The sequence below is a fragment of the Lucilia sericata genome, unplaced genomic scaffold (assembly GCF_015586225.1).
Source record: "Lucilia sericata isolate MDLA Ls3-8-SP2 unplaced genomic scaffold, ASM1558622v1 Contig000051F_arrow, whole genome shotgun sequence".
NCBI classification, from domain to species: Eukaryota; Metazoa; Arthropoda; class Insecta; order Diptera; family Calliphoridae; genus Lucilia; species Lucilia sericata.
In genome coordinates this window covers 568,990-596,954 of record NW_023994087.1, presented here as the reverse complement: position 1 = coordinate 596,954, position 27,965 = coordinate 568,990, and the positions used below count along the sequence as shown (strand labels likewise).

Below are 27,965 nucleotides of genomic sequence, written 5' to 3'. Positions count from 1 at the left end.
TGAATCAATACTCATAAATAATAGCTTCATATTAAAATGAAATGAAAATGAAATAAAAAAAAAAAAAAAAAATTGGGATAGACATGGTTGTCCTTCACAATATATTTAATTTTAAAATATTTGTAAAATTAAAATAAATGTTGTAATGTGTGACAAATAACGTAAATTAAACTAATCCTATTTTTAAGAATAAAGGAAAAAAAGTAAAATTTTCTGTATAACATAACAATTATGTATTTTATATTTTTTTTCAAGTGCTGTTAACAAAGTGAAATAAATGTATTATATAAAAAAGTTTTGAAACTAATCATATTCCGTTTTTAAATCAAATTATGTTCAAGAAGTGAATTCTGAAAATTATAGAATTTTACGTTCCGAAAATTCGATTTTCTTATGATTTTTAGTATGTACACATGACGATAAAAAGTTGTAGGCACATTGTCATTGAGCTACGTAAGGGGAAACAAAAGCTTTAAGTACTTATTTTGGCAGAATATCTATGAATAAAATACTAAATTATACCATAAAAATCATAATTCATACACGAAATGTTAATATTTTTATTTGAAATCAGATAAAATTAAATTGTATGATTTTATTAAATACACACATAACAATTTTATCGGAAAAAATCAAGGTTCTTAGCTTTTAAAGCGCTTTTATTAAATCGCAGCTAACTTCACTTAACAGTCAAAAAAGCTTTCAAATTATTAACCATTAACTTGTGGTGTTGAAATATATATGGAAGAGGAGCCACCACTAAAAGTTAAATGAAAGTTTGAAATCATATGGATTTTAAATGAGAACATAAATAAACGAATACCAAAAACACTACATAAGGATGAATGGATAAATTCACCATCTCTCATTAAATAAATAAATTTAAGCATATGAATTTGTATTGTGGATTAATAGATGAAGATGAGAGTGTATTTTTCTTGTAGTACATCATTTTCAATACTCGGAGGTGGAAAAGAAAAGTAGGAAAACATGAATTAATACATATATAGTTACTTACATACAACTGTTCATGTAGATGTATGTATGTATGTTTGTATAACAAAAAGAAAATATAAAATAGCGCAAAATTACTATTTGATGAGTGTTTACAATACAATCTAACTTTAATTCAGTTTAAACACATACAAATATTCATAAGCATGTATGTGTGTATGTATGTATGTACATATGTGTAATAAAAAAATTATAATTTCGGCTAAAATTGCTTTATTCGGATGTGAAGCATAAAGGTTGAACCAAACAATATTGAACAATTTTTAATCGCTAGTTGACTAATTAAAGTAAAATTTTGGTTTTGAATTGGCTATTGTTTTCTTGTTTAATTTCAATAAATAGATTTTTGATAGGTATGTATTTAAATTGAAAATAATGGCTTCAGAGCTTAATCTAAGAAATTTTCTTTTGTACGAATGTAATAATGTAATAAAAAGAAACACTTTACTACAAGTTTGATAGCAAAAAAACGTTTTCGAAAAACAGAAAAATCCATTTCGGTTATATTATGACGTTTATAATTAAAAAAATTTAATTAATTACATTAAATAATTCTATTTAAAATGTTAAAAACTTAAAAATTGTCCCAAATATTACGACATTTTTAATAATTTTGCTGTTGTATACAAAATTTTGTTATGTCATTGAAATCGTCTTCCAAAGAACTTTCATATGATACTAAATATGCATGTGGTTTATTTGCAAGAAATATGGTAACACTCATAAAAACCATAAAAAAGGACTTTTTATCCTTTGATCACCAAGCTCACCAAAAATTTACGTTAGGACAAACATTTTGAGAATTAACTAAATTTTCATTTTCGGTGGGAACATCAGCAACTTCCATTTTGGGACCACACTAATGTACATACATGTACATATGTATGTACATTAACAGAGCCATTACAAGCATAGTACTTAAACAATTAAATACTTACATACAATTTAGTTTGTCCTTATTTTCTCTATTTTTAGCTTTAAAGTGTATAAAGTGCACAATTTCAATCTGAAACTATGAATATAAATATGTAATAAAAAAATAAATAAATGTGTATATACATATACAATGCATGTTTTCACACATATGTACATACATATGTATATAAAATGGTATATAATATGTACATAAATACATTTGTAATATTTAAAGAATACTTGCATAATTAAAACAGTTCACTTTTTGGATTTGCATATTTCTAAATTATCTTTAGTATTTTAAAAAATTTTAGCGACTTTTCGTTATATTGTACATATTCTATGTATGTAGTTAAATTACCCATGTGTATGTTCTTAAGCAAAATGTTTTAATTTATAACCCTATAAGATATGGTGACATAAGAAGACTAAAAAATTAAAATAGAAAACAAAATATAACATATCGAAAGAACTGTTAAATTGTAAAATAATACATATGAACATTGGATTAATCAAACAACAGATTCAAAATGGTGTACTTAGAATTTAAAGAAAAACTAAAAAATACAAGCAAACCAATTAAAAGAAACCAATCAAGGCGAAAATCGCTATTAAGGCCAACACTACCACCAGTGCATTTAGATGAAGAGGACGGTATTTACTGTCCATTAATAAAAATGCCCACAACATCTTCACTAAGCAGTCTTTATAAAATATACACAGTATTAAGTAATAGCAGCAGCTGCAAAACCGCCAGCACAATAATTAATACTACTTCTACTGTAACTAGCAATGCTAAAGCTATTACAACTATTGACACTACTACTACTACTGGAAGATGCAGAATTAGCAGTAATCGTCTGTCAATGATGTTCTTACTTTTACTATCCTTAATAATTTCATGTTTAACAACAATTAATGCCTTTCAATTGGATGGTTCCCAGAGTTCATTCGCACAATTTCGGAAGTGGTATGTTGGACTGAATGGATCGCTGGAACTTGAATTTAAGACTGAACAACCAAATGGTTTAGTCTTATATACAGATGATGGTGGAACATATGACTTTTTTGAACTTAAATTAGTAGAAGGTGCTTTGCGTTTACGTTACAACTTGGGAGGTGGTGCCCAGATTATTACAGTGGGTCGCGATCTTCACGATGGACATTGGCATAAAGTTCAAGTAAGTATTATTAAAATTTAAATAAAAATATCAACAGCTTATTTTAACAGCGTTATGTGAGGCACTTTAAAAAAAATATTAGGATGTAGCCTAGGTACTATTAAATTGCATAGTTTTGTAATTTAAAAAATCATATAAACTAATCTCTGTTTCGCATCTCTGCCTAAAGTTGAAACTTGCGAAAATTTAGATAAATCTATATAAATAAAAGAGTAATATTTGTTCGTAATCGATAAACTCAGGAACTAAGGCACTTGATAGGAAAAAAAATTAAAATACATGTTCTAGGGATCGTAAGAAGTATTCCTGTAAAGTTTTAAATTTGTCCGACAGATGGCGCCGATTAAATTAAATATGTATTTCTATACAATAGAAGAGGCATATAATATTTTCGATATAAACAATTCCTATATCCTAATTAAAATATAAACTATTCAATGTATACTTAATGGCGTCTGTAAACATAAAAGATTTTTTTAACTGTTTTTGGAATCTTCACATTACTTAGCATAAATAAAATAACTTTTTTTAAGGTTATTCGTAATGACGAACAAACATCACTGATTGTGGATGGCGTCTCCCAGAGTCGTGCCACTAAGGGAAAAGAATTTCAATTTGGAAAGTTTGCTACCAATTCTGATGTTTATGTTGGAGGAATGCCAAATTGGTATAGTACAAAATTGGCGTTGTTAGCTCTTCCGAGTGTAATATTTGAGCCCCGATTTCGTGGATCAATTAGAAATCTTGTCTATTCCGATCAGCCTGGTGGACAAACCAGGCGACAGGAAATGAAACAACCACGTGATATCAAATGCGGCGATGGTCCTTGTGATCATGGAGAAATGCCGAAAGAAAAAGTTGTTCGTAACTCACGAGGAAGTAATACTACTGATGCATGTGAACGACATGATCCTTGCCAACATGGAGGTATATGTATATCAACAGATTCCGGACCCATATGTGAATGTAGAAATCTTGAATTTGATGGACAATATTGCGAAAAAGAAAAGGCTCCGTCAGAAGCTACATTCCGTGGTACACAGTTCCTTTCATACGATCTTGGTCAAACCGGCGCTGAGCCAATTGTTAGTGCCCAAGACGCAATTACATTATATTTTCGTACACGTCAGCCGAATGGATTATTATTTTACACTGGTAATAACTGTTATTTGTCCACAATATAAATAGATTAATTAAAATAAGAATTTATTAAAGGTCATGGCACCGATTACCTCAATTTGGCATTACGCGATGGAGGGGTCTCATTGACCATGGGTTTGGCAAATGGCAAACAAGAGATGCATATAAAACCATCTAGAGTTCGTTTTGATGATCATCAATGGCATAAAGTTACAGTCCACCGTAGGATACAAGAGATATCATCAATTACTAGTTTTTGTCGGGTAAGTGTTAAACATTTTATTACTCAGTGAAGAATTACGCGAGTTCGTGTAATCGAATAATAAATCTGATACATATTTTAGCTTGTTACCGTGGTCGATGACGTATATACCGATCATTCTCATATTGCGGGGAAATTTACAATGCTTTCCTCTTCCCGAGTCTATGTAGGTGGCGCTGTAAATCCCCGAGCTTTACTCGGAGCCAGAGTTCATAACAATTTTGTCGGTTGCTTGAGAAAGGTATGTTTACTGTTCAGTTTTAGACCAGTCAAGAAATATGTATATATGTATTTCCTTATGCATTTTCAATTTTTAAAAACTATTTGTACAGGTTGAATTTTCGGCAGACACGTTATTATTAAATCTAATTGATTTAGCTAAAAGCGGATCAAAACTTATACAGGTTGCTGGTAATGTTGAGTATCAATGTCCAATTGGCGATCCACAAGATCCAGTTACATTTACGACACGAGAATCTCACTTGGTACGCTAGCTCGAGTAATTTTTAAAACTTTATTCTGAAATATATTACCAATGTATTTTAGGTGTTGCCACCGTGGGAGACTGGTAAACAAAGTTCCATATCATTCAAGTTTCGAACTAAAGAACCTAATGGCCTCATTATATTGGCAACTGGGTCGAAGCAGCCCAGATCAAAAAATGTAGGTTGTGTGAAGTAATAATGAAATTGTTAAGTTTGTTTGCTAATTGAAATTTTAGGCCGTACTTTTCGCAATTGAATTGCTTAATGGTCACATTTACATTCATTTGGATTTGGGTTCTGGTGCAGCTAAAGTGAGGGGATCCCGGAGAAGAGTTGATGATGGGGATTGGCATGATTTCATTTTGCGACGCAATGGCAGAGATGCAAAAGTTAGTGTGGATGGAGTTTGGAATGACTTTCGGACACCTGGAGAAGGAACTATTTTGGAACTGGACGGTCACATGTACGTTGGCGGAACAGGTCCTGCATATAGCAATGCTAATTGGCCTCCAGCCATATGGACGGCCACGTTACGTCAAGGTTTTGTAGGCTGCTTGAGGGATTTGGTGCTAAGTGGCAAGGCAATAGATATCGCAGCATTTGCCAGACTACAAGACTCTGGTAACGTTAAATATATAACGATTACATATCTTTGATTTTAAAGTTTTTATTCGTCACAGCTTCGGTGAAACCTTCTTGCCATGTACAAGCTAATGTATGTGCGGGTAATCCATGTTTGAATGGAGGAAGTTGCATGGAGGGTTGGAATCGACCTATCTGTGATTGTACAGCGACTCTTTATTACGGACCAACTTGTGGTAGGGAATCTGGTACATTGGCTTTTAATGGAACACAGCATATGACCGTTTGGTTAGGAAATGGTCAGGGTACAAAGACTCAAACAGAAGAGCTCTTGCTACGTTTCAAAACCGCACGACCCACAGGTTTATTGTTGATGACCAGTGCGGAATCCAATTCCCCTGATAGACTTGAAATCGCCTTAGTAGCCGGACGTATTCGTGCCAGCGTAAGGTTAAGCGATCGAGAAAAGGTACAATACTTACAGATTTATTGAATTATGTTTTAAATGTTTAACATGAACCGTATTTATTCTAGAATCTTCTCGCTGGACAATCTGTTCTCAATGACAACAACTGGCACACAATACGATTCTCCAGACGAGCATCAAATTTACGTTTACAAGTTGACGGGGCTCCCCCTGTCAGGGGTATGTTATGTATGTATCACCAGCACCTTAATTGCCCTACTACGTGTCGTGCCGTGTCGTTTTTTACATCTTTTTTCATTTTAAATTCAGAAACAATTGAAAATGATTTCAATTTAGGTCTCCGCCTGCACATTTTTTGTACGTCATCCTTGTAAATAGGTTCTTTTTTATATGTGCAGTTTTTTTAATGCCTTCAAATGTGAATGACCTTCACAAAATATTTCAATTAGGTTGTAAATAGTTTTCGAGTTATAAACAGAACTTTACAATCTAACTTAACAAATTACTTATTTTGAGATTTAAGTATGTCAAAAGGTCCTTTATCCATAAAGTGTTAGTTTTAAATGCTATTGTGACTACTTTACATTATCCGACACTTCATATATAATGTACATACATATGTATGTATATGTATATTCGTATTGTACCCAAGCATATACTTTATTATGTAAGTATATACTTAAGGATGTAATTTTATGGCATAAGCAATAAAAACATAATTTTGTAATTTATATGTATATCTAAAAACTTTGACTGGTCAATCGTTATTTGTTTCTTTTTGAGTCCAGTAAATTAAAGTTTTAAACTAAAGTTGACTTGTCGGACAATGTAGAGTTATAGAAACATTCCTATAGTTTCATCACTTTTGTTCATACAGGGACTTTGAAGTTTTTCATTTAAGTTTTTATGTTATTTATTTGTTTTTTTTTTTTTTAAATACTTTGAAAAAAGGTTTACAACTCAAAACTTTTGCTCTGCCCCCTTCTTCCTTGTTCATTGTTAGTGGTGTTCATCAGTTTTTAGGTAAAAGAATAAAACCATAAACTATTTGCAATGAAAATTCCTCCTCTATGAATGTTAATGCAAGTTGCATTACATGTGGAACGATCGATAAACATACTCGTAATCATGACAACAGCAACAACATAACTGATTTTCTGTCTTCTTTGTTATCATTTTATTTTAACGATCTTTACATTTTCATATATCCCATAACCCAGAACTATGAATACCCATCTTAAATCATGTATAAAATTAAAATGGAAAACTAAAACTGTTTGCTACTATCACTCGATTAAAAAACATCAAAACTTCACATGACCAATCCATTCACTACAAAAAGAAAATCTGTACCATTTTTGTAAATTTTAAACAATTCGTTTTAATTTTTTACTTTGTACTTTGTTCGTTTGTTTTTGACAATTTTTGTATGGTTTTTTAAAGTACCTACCTATTTTCGAACAAAAATCTTGATGTTGTGTTCTTTACGTTTGCGCAAAATATAATATTTATACATATTATGTTGATTATAAAACCGTTACTGTAACGATAATCTTTTGTATTGATTTCAAATCCCATTTAGAATTCGTTAACAAATACAAGCAAGTCCATTGATTGTACAACTTAAAAACAGCAGCTTATTTTGTTAAAAAATTCGCTACATTTTACTTTTGCATAAATTAGCTTGAAAGTAGGCAGTAGGTTTTTTAGATAACACTCAGCATACACAATAACACAAAGGAAAAGGACGACTGGAATCTATTACATTACAATGAATAATTTAAACGAAAATTTAACCTATTAGAATGTAATACTAATAACAATGTTTGACAAAACTTTTTATTTTCATAGGATAAACACGTAGTTCATAATGATTAACAGAAATTTGAACTTCAGATTTTTTTTTAATTTCATTTGCAATTGATTTAAATACATACATACATAGGTATTTCTCAATGTTACAAATATTTCACAGTGTGACAGAATTACAAAAAGTGAATGTATTCTGCACATGACCTAGTGTAGTATGTAGGTCCAGTAGGGTAGTTCACAACACCATAATAAAAAGACAACTTCTACTATTTATACCCTACACCACTATAGTGGGGAGGTTATTTTGCGTTTGTGCTGATGTTTGTAACACCCACAAATATTGGTCCTACACCCACTTTAAAATATACCAATCGGCTCTTTTTTAAATGTACAAATTCTAATTATAATAGGGTGATCTACTCTACTAGATCTACAAACCGTACTTAGTCACAAGTTGAGTAATTTTTTCCTGTCACACAGTATTTTTAAAACCATTTAATGTTTCGTATTTTATTTTGTCAAAGTTGTCTACCTAAGTAAAATTTATCTAATTAACTTAGAAAATGGTGTTTTTAAATACATACATACGTATGTATGTACATTAGGGTATAACTTTTAGCAATTTTTGCGAATATCAAAAATACCATAGTAAGACCTTGTTGGGTGTGAACAGATGTTAAGGAATATATTATTTTCTCGTGATCGTGAAAGAAGTTGTCGCACCAAAGACGATAAAGTTATGTATAAATATTACTTATTCTAAATGAAAAAAATAAATATTTTTGCCAATATTTTTTTGCATTTGTACTACGTTATCTTAAAGAGAGCATTGTTCTTTATTGAATTTGAACTTGAATTTCAAACAAATCGCGACAATATTGCATATTATAAATAATAGTGTACGATTATATGAAAATAATTAAAATAATCTTTGTTAAAATAACGAACAAAAGCATCGGTGCGGGAAGTTTTTTCACCGAATTGACCTAAAAAATAGCCTTCTATTATAAGGACAGTATTGGCTATAAGGTAGTGCTGTGGTATTTTGCCGTCCAAAAAAGTTATCACCCTATGTTATGTACTTTGTATTTTCTGAGTTCTAGAATTCGTTCGCGCTATTCTTTATGGATAAATCAAAATCGGTTAAATGGATGTAAATATGTACATTAGAGGTGCCCAAAAAATATCGATTTTGTTTGGATGGGTTTTATTTCGTTCATTAGTGGCTAAATTTTAAAGTGTAAAATTGGGTGAATAATAGGACGTTTTTTGATACATTCAAAAATTGTGCCATTAAAATTGTCTTTTCTTAACATTTCCACCAAATCTTATCTTCAAAAAATTATCTTTTCTCTACAAAAAAATAATAAACAAATGAAAAAGTCCTATTATCAGTGATGCTTATATATATATATATATTAAATGTAATGAAATTTTTTTGTTGGGGGCACATAAAATAAATGTTTAACATGGAATCGTGATACTGCCATAAATCTCTCAATTGTCTTGTTCTTTTTAATCTTAACTGAAGATATATATATATATATATATATATATATATATATATATATATATATATATATATATATATATATATATATATATAGATATATATATATTTTTTTTTTAATTTTTAGGAATGAAATTTCTAGAATTTAAATTTTTAATTTTTTTACTTTCAATTTTACATCATAGAAATCTTCCAACCCTGACTCTTCAGTTAAGATTAAAAAGAACAAGACAATTGAGAGATTTATGGCAGTATCACGATTCGATGTTAAACATTTATTTTATGTGCCCCCAACAAAAAAATTTCATTACATTTAATATAATTATTTTAACTAAGGTTTACTTTTGCGGTTTACTTTTACAAATTTTCAGAACATTAAATTATTTTTTTCAATCCTGAGTTACTGCATTAAGCCCCTGACTACTCTATCTATAAGGAGTCAGAATACATCGCCCTACAGGATTGGCATTATCCAAAAAAGTAGTTTCAAGAAAAATGGATATGAATATTTAATGACATTTAAATATTTTCTTTGATAACTTTTAACTTTTAAAAAAATTCAGATAGTTGAGGTTAATATGTTTCTCATCTAAACTGAAATTCAATTTTTAGTTGTCTAATATTCACGAAAACGTGGGTTTTAGTTTTTACGTTTACAAAAAATCGATTTCACATCGAAAATAATAGACATATTAGAAATTTGATAAATCTATATGAAAGATTTTAGTATGTCGCATGTTTTGGGAAAAATCCCTACACTTGGCATCACTGCCTATTATTTACCCAATTTTACACTTTTCACTTTATCCGAAATGTAACACCAGTTAAATTTAGACACTAATGATTTTTGGGCCCCCATATTAATATATAAAAGGTTCTAAAGAAATATTTATTAATTATTTCAATACTTGAAGATTTTTGAAACAATAAATAAAATCAGTTGATTTGAAACAACTTTTGTGTTAAAATATTGCAATAAGTTTCTTTCATGTTCTGATACTTTTCATGAATTTTTAATTGTTGTTCCTTAAAAGAAAATTTACGATTGTAACTTTTTGATTTTTACAGCAGAAGTTTAAAAGTCAATACAAGAATTTCGTATGGAGTACACTTGCATATTTTAATTTTTGATGAAATCCCTTATAACCTTTTGACATTAATCTGCCTATTAATGAGCATTATTTTTCCAAAGACATATACGTACATATATATACATAGAAACGTTTATTATGTATGTGTATTTAAATAAAGGATCATTTAATGTAAGCTGCATTATTTTAGTTACTGTTTATTTAAAAATAACAAATTTAGTAACATTCTTGAATTTTCAATAATTTCTTGAAATGTGTGATTAATTTCAACTTCATTTAACACTTATGCTAAAAAAAATACCAAACAATCAACATTTATGTATGTATGTTTTGTGCTCTAATTTAATAAACATGAAAGTTTCAATTCAATATTTTCAGCTTATAAACGAAATAAAAATTACCTGCAGAGAAAAAATGAAAATAAAAAATCGACACGCAAGATCGGTGATATAAAACAAAAACATTTTTTTGCTTAAAGGTCAAAACAAAGTTTTCATTTGATTTATTGAAAGTTAAAACCTAAATCAGCAAAAAAATGTTTTGTAAAACGCCAGGGCTGTAATATTGCACCAAATTATTATGTATTTAGTTTAATGTAGAATATGTGTAAGTGTATGTATTTACATATAAAATTCAGCAAAAAATATATTAAAAACTACTACTACTCTACTTAACCACTTAAAATAAAATTTAAATATATATTTTTTTACTTCTACTACTTACTAATACTACTACTACTACATACAACTACTAATACTTAAATGCTCTTGTTAGCTTGTAGAAGCACTTATGATACTCTTACTATATTTTTAATAAATACATATAGTTTTTTTTTCATTTTCATTTAAAAAATGTCCAAATGTGGCTTTAAGTGAATTTTGAGAAAGGTTCTCTCCGATTTGGCTACGTGCGAGTAGTTGGTTGATTCGTGTTGTACAATGTACTTTTTTGTTTATGGTCAAAGTTCCTTTTTATGAACGGGGCCCACTTGGACATTTGCATTCTTCCGTCTAACACGCATATTGAATACTTAAAATAATATATTAAATAAAATGGAAAATAATATTTCCCCACGTATGACGTTTGCATGACAGCACTCATTTTTTTGCAAATTGCATGTATGATTCAATAAAAAAATATGAAAAACTAGTCTGTAATATGGAAAATAGCGTATAAAATGGTTTTAATTAAAAAATTTGATTATTCCAATGCAATACAAGAGGACAGTTTTGCACCCTATCATATCAACTCAAATGCATAATAAATATTAAACTTATAAGTTCACTATTAATAATTTAAACATGTACCCGAAATCTAAATTCTACTCAATTTTTAATATCCATTTTCGACTCTATATCCGAACAAAATTTGTCAGCTGTTGTTTTAGGTTGTATTATGATTGTGTCACTAAAATACGTACATAAATATGTTTATTTTCCTTTATTCGGTTGAACTGCGCAGACATAATTGTTTTCACCTGATATTTCCATTGCAATAGATTACATCACTTTATGAGTAGACACTATCATCCATTGCACCCTAAATATCGTACAAATATCGCACCATACCTTTTCACCAACCACCATTTTTTAATTTCAAAAATACTCGTATATTTTGTATACATATATATGTTAATTTTCGAATTCTTTTTTATATGCGGATTTATAGTTTGTTTTCATTATTTTTATATTTTATTCCGCAAAGGTTGGCGTTACCAGTATTCAGAATTGGTTGAAAAACATAATTAGTCTAATCATAAATAGGTTTATATCAATCAAATTTCGGATAGTTTTGGCCAAAAATCGTTTAATTAATTCTTTGTATTATGTTTTAAGTTCTTTATTCGAAACTATACTGCACTTCCCTAGTTTTTCAAACTGCAAGTACCAAGGTACAACATTTTTTTGTTAATATCTGCTTGAGACAAACATACATATTTTTTGTCAACTTTAAATAGATTTTTTTAAAACTGTGTCATATTATTCAGTGTGTCAAAAATATTTTATTGGAGCAATTCAAGAAGTGTCTGATTTTTGAATGTCGTCATTTGAAAATAACTTAAATATACATATGTGTATTTTAAGATATGAACGACCAATGTTTGAAAATGTTATTATACATATTAATTAAAAATCTATTACATACATATTTATTTATTTATTTATTTATTTCCTAACTTAGCCTTATTTATTAATACAAATAAATATTATAAATATATGTATATTTACATTAAGGTAGCCCCAAAGTAAAAGTTGTTGATGATCCCAATTAATATGAAAGCTTAATTGAATCTAATGCTCAAATTTTGCAAACATACCTAGAGTAATTTCTCTGCGAAAGATCATAAAGTTTAAAATATTTTTGATCACGCTCCAACAAAAATATCCCACGAGTAATTTCAAAATAACTTTTTATCTTATTTGAATCATAAGTGTAAAAATTGAAAAGCTAAATTTGAAAATAAATGTTATACCAATAAAATCAGTCCTATTATTTTAATTTCGCGCATATTAGGTGGAAGTTTGATTAAACTTGCTTGAATTTCAATAAAATACTTTTTTCCTATTTTTACACAATTGTGCAAAACACATTTCCAAAATAAGTAAGTTTTCAGTCTAATGAGGCTCCATTTGAGAAGGATTTTTAAAATGAAAAATTAAATATATTTGACACACTGATTTATTGTTTCGTTTAGATTTGCTTTTTATATGTATGTGTAGGTTGATCTAATACATATAAAAATATTTTTAAGTAATTTTTAACCGTGCTTCTTGTACCTACTACTACTATATACATTTATATAAAACATCTTCACCAAAAATATATTGATTTTAAACTATTTTTTTATCAACAAATAGAGTATAATGTAATTGATGTAATGTTTTTAGTTACATATTTACATTACAATCACACTAAGAGAATGAATTATTATTTAAATCATAAATAGTCTATATGATGTAAAGACGTTAGGTGTTAATAATAAAGTTATGAGTGTGATTGTCGATATTTTCTTAATTTATCGAGATATATAAATGTATTTAACAGCTGAGACAATTTTGGGACGGCATAGTACCATAGAGATACGTTCAATACATTTGGGCGGACTATTTCATGCCGAAGAAGAAATACAAATGACATCTACGATGCCAAACTTTGTTGGACAAATGCAGGGATTTATATTTAATGGTCAGAGGTAGGTACACATTTTGGGATATTAATTTAAAAAAAATTAATTTGCTTTGTGCTTTTTAAGGTACATTGATATTGTCAAGTCATTGGGCCCAGAATTATCAGCTCTGCCCAGCGCAACCTTTAAGTTAACAGCTCGATTTATTAACTCACCACCAGGAAATCCGTATCATGCAGCGACCTTCCGATCCAAACACTCTTATGTGGGTCTGCCTATGCTGAAGGCCTATTCAACAATTTCAGTTGATTTTCGATTTAAAACAGTAGAACCAAATGGGCTGTTGCTTTATAATGGCGGAAGGCGAAATGATTTTGTAGCGGTGGAATTGGTAAATGGCCACATACACTATACATTTGATTTGGGAGATGGGCCAATAACAATGCGCGATAAAACCCGAATTCACATGAATGACAATCGGTGGCATCAAGTCAGCATTAGGAGGCCTGGTCCGAAAACACATACTCTCGCTGTAGACGAATCGTTTGAGATCATTACATTATCGGGCAACAGCATGCACTTGGAATTATCGGGTATCTTGTATATTGGGGGTGTATTCAAAGACATGTATGCGAAACTGCCAGCATCCATATCATCACGATCTGGTTTTGAGGGTTGTATTTCTTCACTCGATTTGGGCGACACATCACCATCACTGACAAATGACGCTGTAGTACCGAGCTCGCTTGTTGTGTCCGGCTGTGAGGGCCCAACAAAATGTAGCCAAAATGCTTGTGCAAACAGAGGCGTTTGTGTGCAGCAGTGGAATGCGTACGCCTGCGAGTGTGATATGACTTCATATACGGGTCCCACATGTTATGATGGTAATTGATCAATTTCAATTTTATAAGCAGCAAAAATTTTATAAAATATTGCTATTTATCATCAATAGAATCCATCGCATATGAATTTGGCAATAATAAGGGAATCATCCAGTATACATTTCCAGAAAATGCTCAAGCTGATACTGAAGAGGATAATATAGCATTGGGTTTCATAACGACCAAATCTGATGCTGTATTGTTGCGCATAGAGAGCTCTACGACGCAGGATTATATGGAACTGGAAATTGTTGAAGGTAACATATTTATGGTGTATAATATCGGTACAAGAGATCTGCCGTTGGGAGAGATTGGAACAAAAGTTAATGACAATACATATCATGTGGTGCGATTTAGCCGACGAGGTGGAAACGCCACATTACAATTGGATGATTACAATGTACAAACTCTAACACCACAAGGTTTGTGCATGAACCACATTATTTTGGATGACATAATCAGCTTTAACTATTGCTTTGTTTTTCTTTAGGACATCAGTCTACCATGTTCAACACCATGGCTAACATTCAAGTTGGAGGGAAATTTAGTCGTACAGGTCGCACTCGCATAGAGAGACCTTTTGCTGGTGTAATTACCGGTCTATCAGTGAATAAGTTGCGTGTCCTGGATTTGGCAGTGGAACGTGATCCCCATATAACGATACGAGGAGATGTTCAATTGGTAACTGGAGTATTAGATAGAAATGATCTGCAAAGAATGCAGCAGGTTAGGGATTTTATTTTTAAATAATTTGAAATCTCTTCAAACTTTTTCAAGTATTTTTCTCATCGTAACAAATTTTTGCTCTGTCGTATTTAACATTAAAACAAAAAATCTCTCTCAAATCTCGAATCTATTTGTCGCTCAAGTCAATTGAGTTTTTGAACCATGTTTGAATTTATTCACAAACTTAAATTCTAACAAATATATTTGGGAAAAGCTGAACATGGTTCTTTAACTGTAAATGTGTCTGTCATAAAAAATATTTACTTAGAATTCAATTATTGTGTATTTTGTGCAACAAAAGAATCGTTTTATTGTTTCTTAATTTAAACTATGTTTACGAATTTAAACAATTTTCAAGATTAATCGCTTCATTCAAACTTTTTTCCAATATATTTTACATACATATGTACATAGATACTATATATTTATTTATTTATAAATATGTGTAAATGTACATTTTATACATATGTAAATTTATATCGTATATTTAATACAGCACTGTGCACTTTAATTTATTTTCTAGATTTTTTCTTTTTTTTATAATTTTACAAAGATATTTTTGCCAATATTTTTACATAATGTATCCCGTATGCCTCCTCTTATTTGGATTAACATCAATTAATATTTTCTATTGTTTTTCAATTTTATAATGCACTCTTAATATTTCAAAACTATGCACATTACTTACTAAATACACACATAAAAGTACTGCTTAAGTACTCTACAGTTCAGTACAAAATTTTGCATGCATTTACACTTACATACCTAAACGCATTGTATACTACTAAACATGTACGAAAATTCATACATACATACATATATACATACATAATTTTGGGTCGTACAACCACAGTACCGAATAACAACTATTCTACGATTTAATGGTAAAAATAGGGTAATGGAAGGTAGGAAGTCAATTTTTAAAATCTTTTTGAATGCACACATAAAGTTTTTGACGATTTCCTTGCATTTTTATAAATTTAGCATCAAAACAAAATTAAAGATTTCATGAAAACTTTGATTATAAAAAAAAAATTTCTTATAAAAAAAAGCAAATTAGGGATTTGATCCCCATTTTAATCGATGTGAATTCTAAGTATTTTACGGAAACTTTCATTACAAACAATTCCATTTCTCACTTTATTAGTAAAATAATCATAATATTCCCTTAAACAAAGAATTTTATATTAAAATGTATGTCTACTTAATAAAACTTACATATTTATATTTCCGAAAATAATTTTTTAAATGTTATTTTCATTTCTATTCCAGGATTTTTGTATTTGTAAATTTTGTACCCATTGAATTGGGTATTGAACGTATATAAAATGTTAATATGTTTTAGCTTTTAGTTAATAATGAAGTTTAGTGATCCTCCGTATTATTTTTTATAGAAATTTTATGAAATTCGTTATATCGAGTACAAAATTTACTCATTCACTCGTAATATAAGGTACTCAATAGAAACAATTTTCCCGTTCGTTAAATCGCGAATTCGCTAAACTGAGTATTCGGTAAACCGGGAAACCAGTACTTGTATATAGACTGGACAATAGACTAGTTCATATAACAGTCAGTTAACTATACAATAGACTAGTCTATAGATTTGTCCATAGATTAGTCATTCTATCACTCCATAGGATAATCAATAGATTAGTTAATAAACATTTCAAAAGACTAGTGACTATTGCATAGCCTTGTCCATTAGAGGTGTCCAAAAACATAGATTTTGTTTAGATGGGTGTTATTTTGTTCATTAGTGTAAAATTGGAAAAAAAATCCTTTTTTGATTTCTTCAATGCTCTTCAAATTATATTTTTAATATTTGGAAGAAATCGTTTCTTCTATAGAAAAAAAAACTGAGAATATAGTATTCTTTATTAGTCAAATGTGAGCGCACAAAAGTATGATTATTTTAAACATGTATGAAATAGTAATATAGTTACTAATCAAATAATTTCATAGAATTACAACATGAATACAAATTTTATTGTTACATATGTACATGCAAACATATTTACATACATATGCATACATATATATACAAAAGAAACATATGCACATAATAACTGTACAATTACATGCAACACAACAGTATCTTTAAGGAGACAATGTCCTAAAATTGATTAAAATTACACCTTTTATTTTTTATTATTTTTCTTTTTGTGTTTCTTATCTAAGCAGACACCCGCTAGTGGTTATCCTGGAGCAATAGACGATTTAATATTTTCTGGTGCTGGTTCTGGTTGTCGTGGCGATGACGAAGACGAATGTACTCCTCCATTTGAGTCGAGCGGAGATGATCTAATTACACCAGTCTATGTACCGCCTACTAAACAAACAACAATGACCCAAAATGTTAGTACTGATAAAACAAATGGCACCGAACGAGCTTGCGACGATGAAGACTGCATTCATGGATCTGGGGATTATGGCGAAACAACTGAACAATTCACTTCTACAAGTACCGCCAAAGGTTCTGGTAAGTATTTGATTATTAAAACACATCCAATCAAATTTCGTCGCCGTCATTTCATTGTATGTCATCTTTTTCACAATCACAATGAATTTATTTCAATTACCTTTCCCTTTATAGGCTGTAGTAGTATGCATAGAGATAGAATATGTAAATATTTACACTACTTTCAAATTCTAATAGGATTTTTCATCAGCATTTATTATAATTCCTACATAGAATTAATGGGAATGACAATATGTAGACAGTTTTGTATTGTATTTTTTAAAATTAATATTCACTTATGAATACTTTAGCACAAATTAAAAGATGATATATTCATCATTGCCTTGAATGAAAGTAAAAATATAAAACTCTTTAGAAACCATCCCAACGAAGTACTTCCAAAAGAATAACATTTATTTCAAAAGTAGCACTAATTTAATGTTTTTACCTTTTGAGGAAGTGATGTGTTTAAAGACTTCCGAAGAAGCAAAAATAATTATATTTTTTCAATGTTTTTTTGTTCTTAAATTCTTATGGGATAAAAAATGTTATATTTGGGCTTTTATATTTCATGTGTCTATTATCCTAATAAATGTTAATATTATTTAAGTCAAATTAGTTGTATTCTATAATACTACAATTTCACTTACGAATATCTTCCAAAAAAGAGCATCATTCTTGAGAATGACTTCAGAAGTAGTGATTTTGGAATCAAATATAAAGGACATCCCTCCTATGTGTTAAAATCATCACTTTTTCAGTACTTCTATGGAGTAAATTCTACTTCTTTTTCGCTTCTTTGGAGGTTCTTTTTTTGCTGGGCATGTATTGAAAATATAATCACTTATGTATGTATTGGTATCAGAACTGTATTGTTTTAAGTTTTAGAAAAAGAATTTCAATAACGATTTACAAATTTTATTAGTAAAGCGAAATTAGACTTTAATGGATATTTTATTATTTTATACATATCAATATTGTATTCCTGCTGATAGACAACAAAGTTATTGATCATAAATTAAGATAAAGGATGCATTACTGATATAAACAAAAATTTCTACACAAAAACTCGAATAAAATATTTGTGAAAAGAAAATTCCTATTTGCCACTTGATATTAATATTTTACACCTTGTTGGAAAGATAATAGAAGAAAATTTAAAAAGTCTTATTATTTACGTAATTTGAAACTTCTCAATCGATTTCTGGCATGGTTTTCTGTTATGCGATTGGGCTAAAATTTAACTTCAGTTAAATTAGACACAAATGAAGAGAATAAGACCCGTCCAAACAAAATCAATTTTCAGGACCTCCAATGTACATACATATGTACCACAATGTACCTGCATATGCTTTGTTAGTAAATATATGTACATATGTATGGGTGAAATGAGTCATAGACTAATATAACTTGTTAATTGATTTATTTTGTTAGAATTATTTTTCATATAAATGGAAAAAACCAAATAGATTTTTATTTGTTAATGCATGAGTTTAAAAATTATAATATTATATTCTTCGGTTTTTACTACATACATACATACTTCATAAAATACTTCTTCAGAGAACGTTTATTTTTAATGATATATATGTACATACATATTTAGTAGTCGAAACTGTTAAAAAAATAAATAAGGAGCTGTTTTTGCAGATTCCATTTTGTACTTAATGTAGTCTACACTTCTTAAATACTTTAAAGAATCGAATATTTTGGTCGAAGACCAATATTATTTTGAAACAAAATAGTATTCAATCGCATGGATATAGCAAACCATTTATTTGATTGATATTTTTATACAAAATCCAGAAAAATGGAAAACAAATTTATATTTAAAATAGATTTTTGAATAAAAGTCGTTCCATGATTGAAAATTTATAGAACATATATTTTAAAAAATAATTCACATTACATTTAATGCTTACTTTGAAATTAACTCACAAACTCGTTTAATTCTAAATAATACATATTATTAAATAATACAAAAAATTTTACAGCTATTTTTTTAAAGTTTTAATAACAAATGTAATTTTTTGTAAAAAAAAGATACATACACATACATACATTGACTGAATGTGGAATGAATGGGTTAATAATTTTTTTCTTATTAAAAAGGACAAGTCTGTTTGTTTTAATTCAAAAACATCTCGTAGAAACCGTAATTGTTCAGAGTTGGATTAAATTAATAAATACATAATTATGTATATTCACTTTTGTGCATAATTGACATTAAACCTATTCATGAGAACTAGTAAATTCAATCAAGTAAATAATATTAAATGTACAATGTAATGCTCTGGAATGTTGTAAATGGATGTTAAATTTGTTTGCTTTTATGCATTAACTTGTCTTTAAGGGTATATTTTTTTTATTAATTATTTTAACATGCCTTTATGCCTAAACATCAACAAAATGCTTTTTCATCCATCATGGCATTATTTAAAATAAGATCGTTATTCATTCATGTCAGCCATGGACACAAAACCACAAAATGCTAAAAATAAGAAAATCAAAGAAAAATGTAGCATTACAGTTGGACTTGTTTCTTTCAGAAATTAAATCCTGCTTCATAGTACTGACTGTGATTTTGCACCGGCTGCTCAGTAAACCGAACTGAATAACAAAATAAACTAAAAGCACTTGTAATATAATATATTTATACACATTAAACACCAAAATATACCGAAGTACATACATATATACATACATATGTATGTATGTACAAACATATTTATAAATATGTACATGTAGTATTTATATGTATTACTAATTACATAATTAAAGCAGAGCTGGACAAATGCATCACAATTTTTTGGTTCTCTCTAGTATATAAGATCATTCTTAAAACGTGTGAATGTTAAAAACAACGAATAAAACAATGAACAGCACCACCAAATGTATCTACAAATATTCATGTGACATACATACATGTACATACATATGTATGCATACATTAGACTTGTCCTTATAAATTTGATTTTCTTTGGATACGTAATAATTTGTACTGTCAAAACAACAACTATTTGGTGTAAAATTTGAAGCCAATCAGATTACGACTCCCCATGGAGTTTAATTGGGTAAATAACTGTACTATTTTATGTGGCAGCAAAGAAAAAGCAAAAATCTCAAGTTATCTACGTATTTTATATTTTCTATTTCTGTTATCCTATATTCTGCAACAAATCAGACCAGAACTATCTGTATTATTTAATATAATTTACAATAGTCCAGTTTTGTAAAGAACATTTGAAATAAGTTTTAATTTCAAAAGGTAACTATCGTTTTCTATCTTAAAACTTAAGCAGATTTCGAATAAAATGTTTTTTATAGAAAATATAATTCTCTCTGGAAGATTTGTTTTAAAAATTGTAACTGAACAATTAAGCACCAAAGTACAAATATTTTAAGGGCATGTAGAATGTATGTATGTACATTAGAGGTTCCAAAATTATATCAATTATGTTTAGATGAGTCTTATTTTGTTCATTAATGTATAAAATTAACTGGTTTTAAATTTTAGTCCAATATTACAATGGAAATCAATTAAAAAGTGTAAAATTGCGTAAACGATAGGATTTTTGGGCACCTCTAATGATGATGAGCAGAATCTATTTCTTGGGAAAAATCAGAAATTACGATTTGAATAAGGATATTAATTGTAAGCTTTTATAACTGCAGTCAGAATACAATGAGGCTAGTTTTCAAATGTCGAAACTAAATTCTTTATATTAAAAAGAGTTTCTGATTTTTCCATAACTGGTTTCTTTGAAATGTTTCCATGTCATGTGTGTTTATATGTCGAGTGTGAATATAATGTATTTATGTATATTATTACAACGATATGTATGATTATTGAAACATTAAGTAAAAGTTCCTTGATTTATTTCAAACGGATTAGATAGAGAATTACAAAGTATTTGACTTAAGCAAATATAAAATAATATATATATATATATATATTTACAATAACTAAATAATAACAATTACAACAAATATTTGATGAATGCGCGTAAATACATATGTACCTTAAAATAAAAAAAAATGTATTTAAATATTAAATAAAAGTTAAACATTTGTGATGCTTCTTTAAATTACTAATTATTTCTTATTTTCCATTTTCGTATTTGTTTTCGACAAAATTAGTTATTATTAAGATTTGTGCAATATACATATTTATGTACATACATATCCTTAAATTTAAAACTATATGTATACACTATCATTTGCATATACATACATAAGTTCATATCGTTGAATTAATTAATAAAAATAATAATAATAATAAAATTATAAACGGATTTATTAATTTTAATGGTGTTCAAGAAATATTTTTTTCGTCTAATATTCTGTGGTCTCATTTTGCATTTTTTAGAGTTGTTAATGCGAATTATTTACACTTTGAACATATATGAATATCGCTCTTTTAGATTCAAAGTTCCACAAAATATCCGGTTGTTAAAAAATTTCACGCACCAAACGCAATAAAGTTTTTTATTATATATTTTAAAAAATTTAAGAAGAATATATTTTATTCCTTCGTTAAGTTGTTTTTATAATTAATAAGAACTGCGGACATACTTCAAAAGAAAATTTAAAATAAGGAATGTATCCCTCACACTTGGAAACAAATTTGCAATTATTTATATAATGACTGATTCATCCTCGCTCAGCCCAACCGGTAAAGCTATAATCATGAATTGTTGGTATTAGGTTTCTTTACGAATGGATTATTGGAAGCTCGAATGTTTAGGGGATGAAATGGGTAAAAATGAGGTATAAATTGGTTTATTTAAGAAACCGGTATTAGTGCGTGATGTTTTGGATTCCAAATGACCAAAAAAAATATATATATATTCATAACTTATACAGCATTGGCCATCACTTGGTGGTATGCCGAAAATGTCGCAAAATTTGTTATACCCCTAATATACACACATACGTACATACATATATAAATGTTTTGATATAAACGAGATTCTATTCAATTCAAATATTCAAAGAAGTTAAAATGTACGTAATTAATACTTATAACAACAAATTATGTCCCGTAAAATATAAATAACTTGAGAATTTTTTAATTATTTTGCTAAAAATTTAAATTTCTATGCATTAAAATGACGTAAACATATCGCAAAACGGCTTATGACTATAATTGTAATTAAAATCGTAGGGTGGAGTGTTTTATTATAAGGCAGTAATGTATTTTTCTTTCAATTTAAATATTAATTAATAAAAGTACTTTCTTCAAGTTAGTTATGACACCATATTGTCTACAAACGATTTTATAGATAAACATTGAATATATGTACATATGAATTGTAAAACTATTTTGTTGAATTTCAGAATCGCATAATGAGGTAACTACGGACAGCAACGCGCGTAGACAAGATGCAACAACTGAGCTGCAACAGTCTACGTCCACAATCTCACATACTACAACGGCACAGCAAACTACTGCTTTAAGTACGACTGTAACAACAAGTCAAACGTCGGCACCTACTACAATTGTAACAACATCAACACAACGTATAACGACACCAACTACAACAACGTCAACCACAACAGTAACTACAACGGTCGCAACCCCATTGCCCGAAATACGAACGGCATCAACTGAACGGGATACAACCACATTCGATGTCGTTCAGGTATTCAAGCATGACGAAGAGGAGGAGAAATCAAATATTATTTATACACCACAAATGCCAGAAGAACGGCCACCACCTCCTCCACCCATTCATGAACCTGAACCCGGCCTACCTTACTACCCACTACCACAACCACCTCCACCATACAGCAATAACAATTATCGTCCAAAGGGAAAGGGAGGCCGCATAAACTCAATCGAGGAAGAACGGACCGCTATGATCATAGGTATTGTTGCAGGCATATTAATCGCAGTTATTCTAGTTATATTGCTGGTGCTATGGCTGAAATCGAATGGTGATCGTAATTACAAAACATCCGGTGAGAAAACCATTTACGGTACTCACAATCCGAATGCGTCTTTATTGGGAAATACCAGCACCAACGGTTCATATCACCAACAAAGGCAACAATCAAATAATCACCATCAAACTCAAGATACACGTTCTCGTTCTCACTCGGGCATAGCTATGCGAAATAACGGCAACACCGACATGTGCAACAGATCGGCGCCGATGAGAGTTGAACGCGTCTACCATGACTCAACCGACCATAGCGAAGGTGAGGATCGTCCGGGTTTGGTGAAAACGAAAAAACGTGATTCAAAAGATGTTAAAGAGTGGTACGTCTAAATGACCGAATATTGAAATATATGTTTCGCGAATGAACCAAACGTCAAATTAGCAATAAAAAACTGTGCATAACAAAATTAAACTAAAAAACCTAAAACTATTGTTAATCACTATCGTTATATTGGGCGGGTAATACTTAGTGCAATACATAATACAATACTTATTATAAAATATTATTAAAAAAAAATCCAACAAAATAGAAAAATCAATAAATCAATACTTATAATGAAGAATGCAAACACTTAGAAAATGATAAAAACATAAAATAAGAATAACATCAGTTAATGTACAAATAACTCATTAAGATGCAATGAAAATGATAATAAGTATAGAATATTTCAGCGACCAAATTTTTCACTCTCAATTGTTGTCTTTGATGTCTTTTGTTTAAATTAAATTAAAAATGTTTTTAATAAAAATGAAATTGGTGGCTGAGATGTTTTATAAAACCAAATATTTTTCAGTTTTCATAATTTTGTTACACATACACACCAATAAATTATTCAATATAAACGTTATACTTCACGAATATATTGCACTGGGAAAAATTAAAAGGAAGTTAATGCACTCAGAAACTATAAATGTTTATTCAATTACGAAAATGTAATTCCATTAATCCCTTTAAATCTGTTTCAAGTTATGTTAGTTCAATTTTTTAAATAATTCAAGTACGAACAAATTCTATTCAAATACAATATTTTTTGAATAAATAAGATAAGAAATTTGTATTTCGTGAATAGTCTTAGAAGATTTTTTTTAATAAATTTAACAATTTGACAACGTTGATAAGTTGTATTGATGTTTAATAATTCAATTTCTTTCCCATATATCTGCAACTAAAATTTCTAAAAAAAAAACTGTTGAATATATTTGAAGTCATTTTCTATCGAGAATATAAAAATAGTTGTTTTATAGGAATTTCAAGCAACTATTTAAAAAAGTATGAAATTCTTAGAAAACATATGAGTTATATTGTTTTCTTAACTTTTTCTCAGTGTTTTTATTTTCTGTGTCATTACACTCAAACAAATATTCACTAAAACATGTATTTATGTATATGTATGAAATGTCATACATAAATACAATACATACACATTCTCAGTTTACTAGATCTATCAAGCATTACACAAATAATTAAAAAATAATAAATTAATAAATAAATACTTACTTTAGCTAGCTTTTAGGCACTAAATATTATTAACAACTACAAACTTAATATCCTTTTCCCCCATACACCTTATTACGTACTTACTAGTTTAATTAATAAAAATAATACAAAAAATTATAATAAAAATAGAAAAAGGAACGATTCGACATCCCACCCCACCCACATGGAGTGTTAGATCCAAGTGTGTTGTGGTAGATGGATGCTGTTGTGAGTAGTATTGGGTGTGTTTTACAAGATCTAAATAGAAAAACCACGTGAATGTTATATAATGATAGAACATAAAAATTAAGATATTGTGCCATAGTAATTTAAGCATACCTAATAATTAACAATTGGTATATTGTATGTATGTATATTATTAAAATTATAATAATTATTATTAAATAAATATTAATATTATAATTGAAATTAATATAATCGATTGTAGATAAAGATTGACTAGTTAGATGTAACATGTATATGAGAAAAACTATAAGAATAATTAACAAAATGCTTTAAGAAAACAACAAATATAATTAAAAAATAATAACAATAATAATAATGAAAATTGGAATAGAACAGTAAAAACCTCTGAATAATGTATAAGACAATAGAAATACATATGTAATCGAAAAAATGTAAATTATATAAAATATCATTTGAAAAATGTTAGAAAAATTAAAGTAAAAGTCTTATATCCAAATTCTACAACACAAAGTTCTAAGTTGAGTCAAACAATTTCGTGTGTTTTATATTTGTTACAATAACAAAACACATGCTAAATTTTCATTCTCTTAAAAAAATTGTAAAACAGATACTGGTAGTTAATAAAAATAGGTTCATGCATACATGCAAGTACATGTAAATATTAACTATTCCTGCCAACGTGACAATTTGTCACGAAAAGTAATGCCAAAAATGTAATAGGTACCCAATGTATACATATGTAAATACATACATATGTACATTCATATATGTACTTACTTACATCAACTTATTTGGCAAAAATCCAATTTCGAATTAAAAATGTTTTTCCCGTTTCACCAATTTTCCAATCCTATTTCAAAACCCAACTGTTCCATATTTGATATTTTTATGTATATAACCAAATTTCAGCTTTGGAAACTATCGTATTTTGATTGATTAACGGAAAGAAATTAATTGATTTATTCGGCATTTCAGAATTTGCAGTAAGACAAAAATCCCAACAATTGAATACTCTAATACATAGACATTATTTGAAATTTAAAGAATATTTGCTAATTGTTAATTGTTGTTTGTTAGCGAAAGAAGGGGTTTTCTAAAAACTAAGACAAAATCTAAAAAGTGTCTCTAAATTAATACATGTACGAGTATGTATGTTAGAAACAACACCATTACACTACACAAAAAAAAACACAAAGATACACAAACTTACATACATACATATAAACATGATCCCCACTATTCAAATAAAAATAAATCTCAACATAAACGTTTTCTTTAATTTTTTAATTTACTAACATAAGGTGCTGTAATTGTTTATACATACATATAATAATTGTAATAATAATATTAAAAAAAAAAACAATTTACATTTCAAAAGAATAAATAAATGAGTCAAAAACCTAGTAAGATCTATTACAAATATCCTAAATCTATTTAAAAGTTATTATCTTTTTTTAATCTGAATAAAACATAAAAAATTAAATATTATAAAATTAAAACCTTAAGAGAGATTCAATTTATTAATAGTTCATACAAAAACAAACAATTATTTCGATGCTTCATTTATATTATACAAATTAAAATATAAAATAATAAGAAAAAAAAAAAAACAAAAAATATTAAAAACGTGCAGCTCAAAGTGCTTTTGCTTAAATGTTTTTACAAACTTGCAATTTGTTTTTTTGAATTTACATTATGAAATGATGAAAAAAACTGCACAGATTCAATATTATAATTTTATTCATATACTCATACTTATTTACTCAATATTACATATTATTCCCCTTATTTATAAACAACATTTTATTTTATAAAAGGTTTATAAAACAAAATGTTAATACAAAATTTTATTTATAATCGTTTATAAAATAAAAATGTGTTGATGAATAAGGCCTTATACATATATACATTAATAAGTTTTTCATTCCCGAATCAATTTTACGATTAATTTTAATAAATTGACAGACATATGTATGTATGTATGTTCATATATACATATAATGCATTTCCATTCTCTTTTTATTATTCATTTCTGCCAAGTAAAACAAAATGATAACATCATTTTCAAACGACATTGTTTTAGATCGAATCAAAATTCAGCATGAAAATATCAGTGACAATTCAACGTAAACAATTTATGCAAAAACTAAAATTCTTGAAAGGCAAATCAGAATTTTACATCAATTTTATTATTTACATATTTGTGCATAATTATTACATACATACATATTAAAATTAATATTAATTATTTTTTACTTATTTTTACGACATGAGATGATGTTTTGCATACATTTAAATAATGTATGTCTTGAATAGACTAAATGGAATAAATAAAAACTTGAACATATCAATCAACATTTATTTAAAGAAAACAATGAACAATTAAATTATTAACAAAACAATCGAAAATATGTTTACTTAAAAATACTAAATACATATTATGTATTTCCTTTCTAGTGTTTCCTTTTCTAATGCACATTTAATAAATTTTTTGAAATATGAAAAATATGTAAATATGCATATATGTACATTTGGTTGCTTTTATTTTTGCCCAAATATAGATTATTTTAAATTAACAAACAATGTTAAAGCTGCACAAGGAACTTTTTGCATTTAATGATAAATTTTTTAATGTATTTCTTTTTAGTTATTGATAATAAAAGGCATTGTTACAAATAAAAACTAAACCGATCCGTTTTTTTTTTTTCTTAAATAACATCAA

At 28.3% G+C, this 27,965-nt stretch overlaps 1 protein-coding gene across 4 annotated transcripts; it reads left to right on the top strand.

Moving 5' to 3' along the window:
- Positions 1–27,950, top strand: LOC119615990 (neurexin-1). 4 transcript variants are annotated; one of them, XM_037972089.1, is made up of 16 exons: positions 1–203; positions 2,244–3,110; positions 3,644–4,265; positions 4,326–4,513; positions 4,595–4,753; positions 4,845–4,997; positions 5,059–5,175; positions 5,234–5,618; positions 5,678–6,048; positions 6,114–6,225; positions 13,465–13,612; positions 13,673–14,430; positions 14,499–14,849; positions 14,918–15,153; positions 17,338–17,635; positions 22,955–27,950. In XM_037972089.1, exons 2-16 carry the CDS (start codon positions 2,460–2,462, stop codon positions 23,887–23,889), a joined length of 5,484 nt encoding a protein of 1,827 aa, XP_037828017.1. In that variant the 5' UTR covers positions 1–203; positions 2,244–2,459; the 3' UTR covers positions 23,890–27,950. The 4 variants fall into 4 exon arrangements, with proteins under 4 accessions (XP_037828017.1, XP_037828018.1, XP_037828016.1 ...); XM_037972090.1 differs by having other exon boundaries at positions 6,114–6,234; positions 14,918–15,108; XM_037972088.1 differs by having other exon boundaries at positions 6,114–6,234.
- The last annotated feature ends 15 nt before the right edge of the window (positions 27,951–27,965 follow it).

Coding starts and splice junctions, on each gene's coding strand:
- LOC119615990 (XM_037972088.1), top strand. CDS start 2,460: ATGGTGTACTTAGAATTTAAAGAAAAACTAAAAAATACAAGCAAACCA. Junction 6,235..13,464: donor CCCTGTCAGGGGTATGTTAT/GTATGTATCACC, acceptor TGTATTTAACAG/CTGAGACAATTTTGGGACGG. Junction 14,850..14,917: donor ACAAACTCTAACACCACAAG/GTTTGTGCATGA, acceptor GTTTTTCTTTAG/GACATCAGTCTACCATGTTC.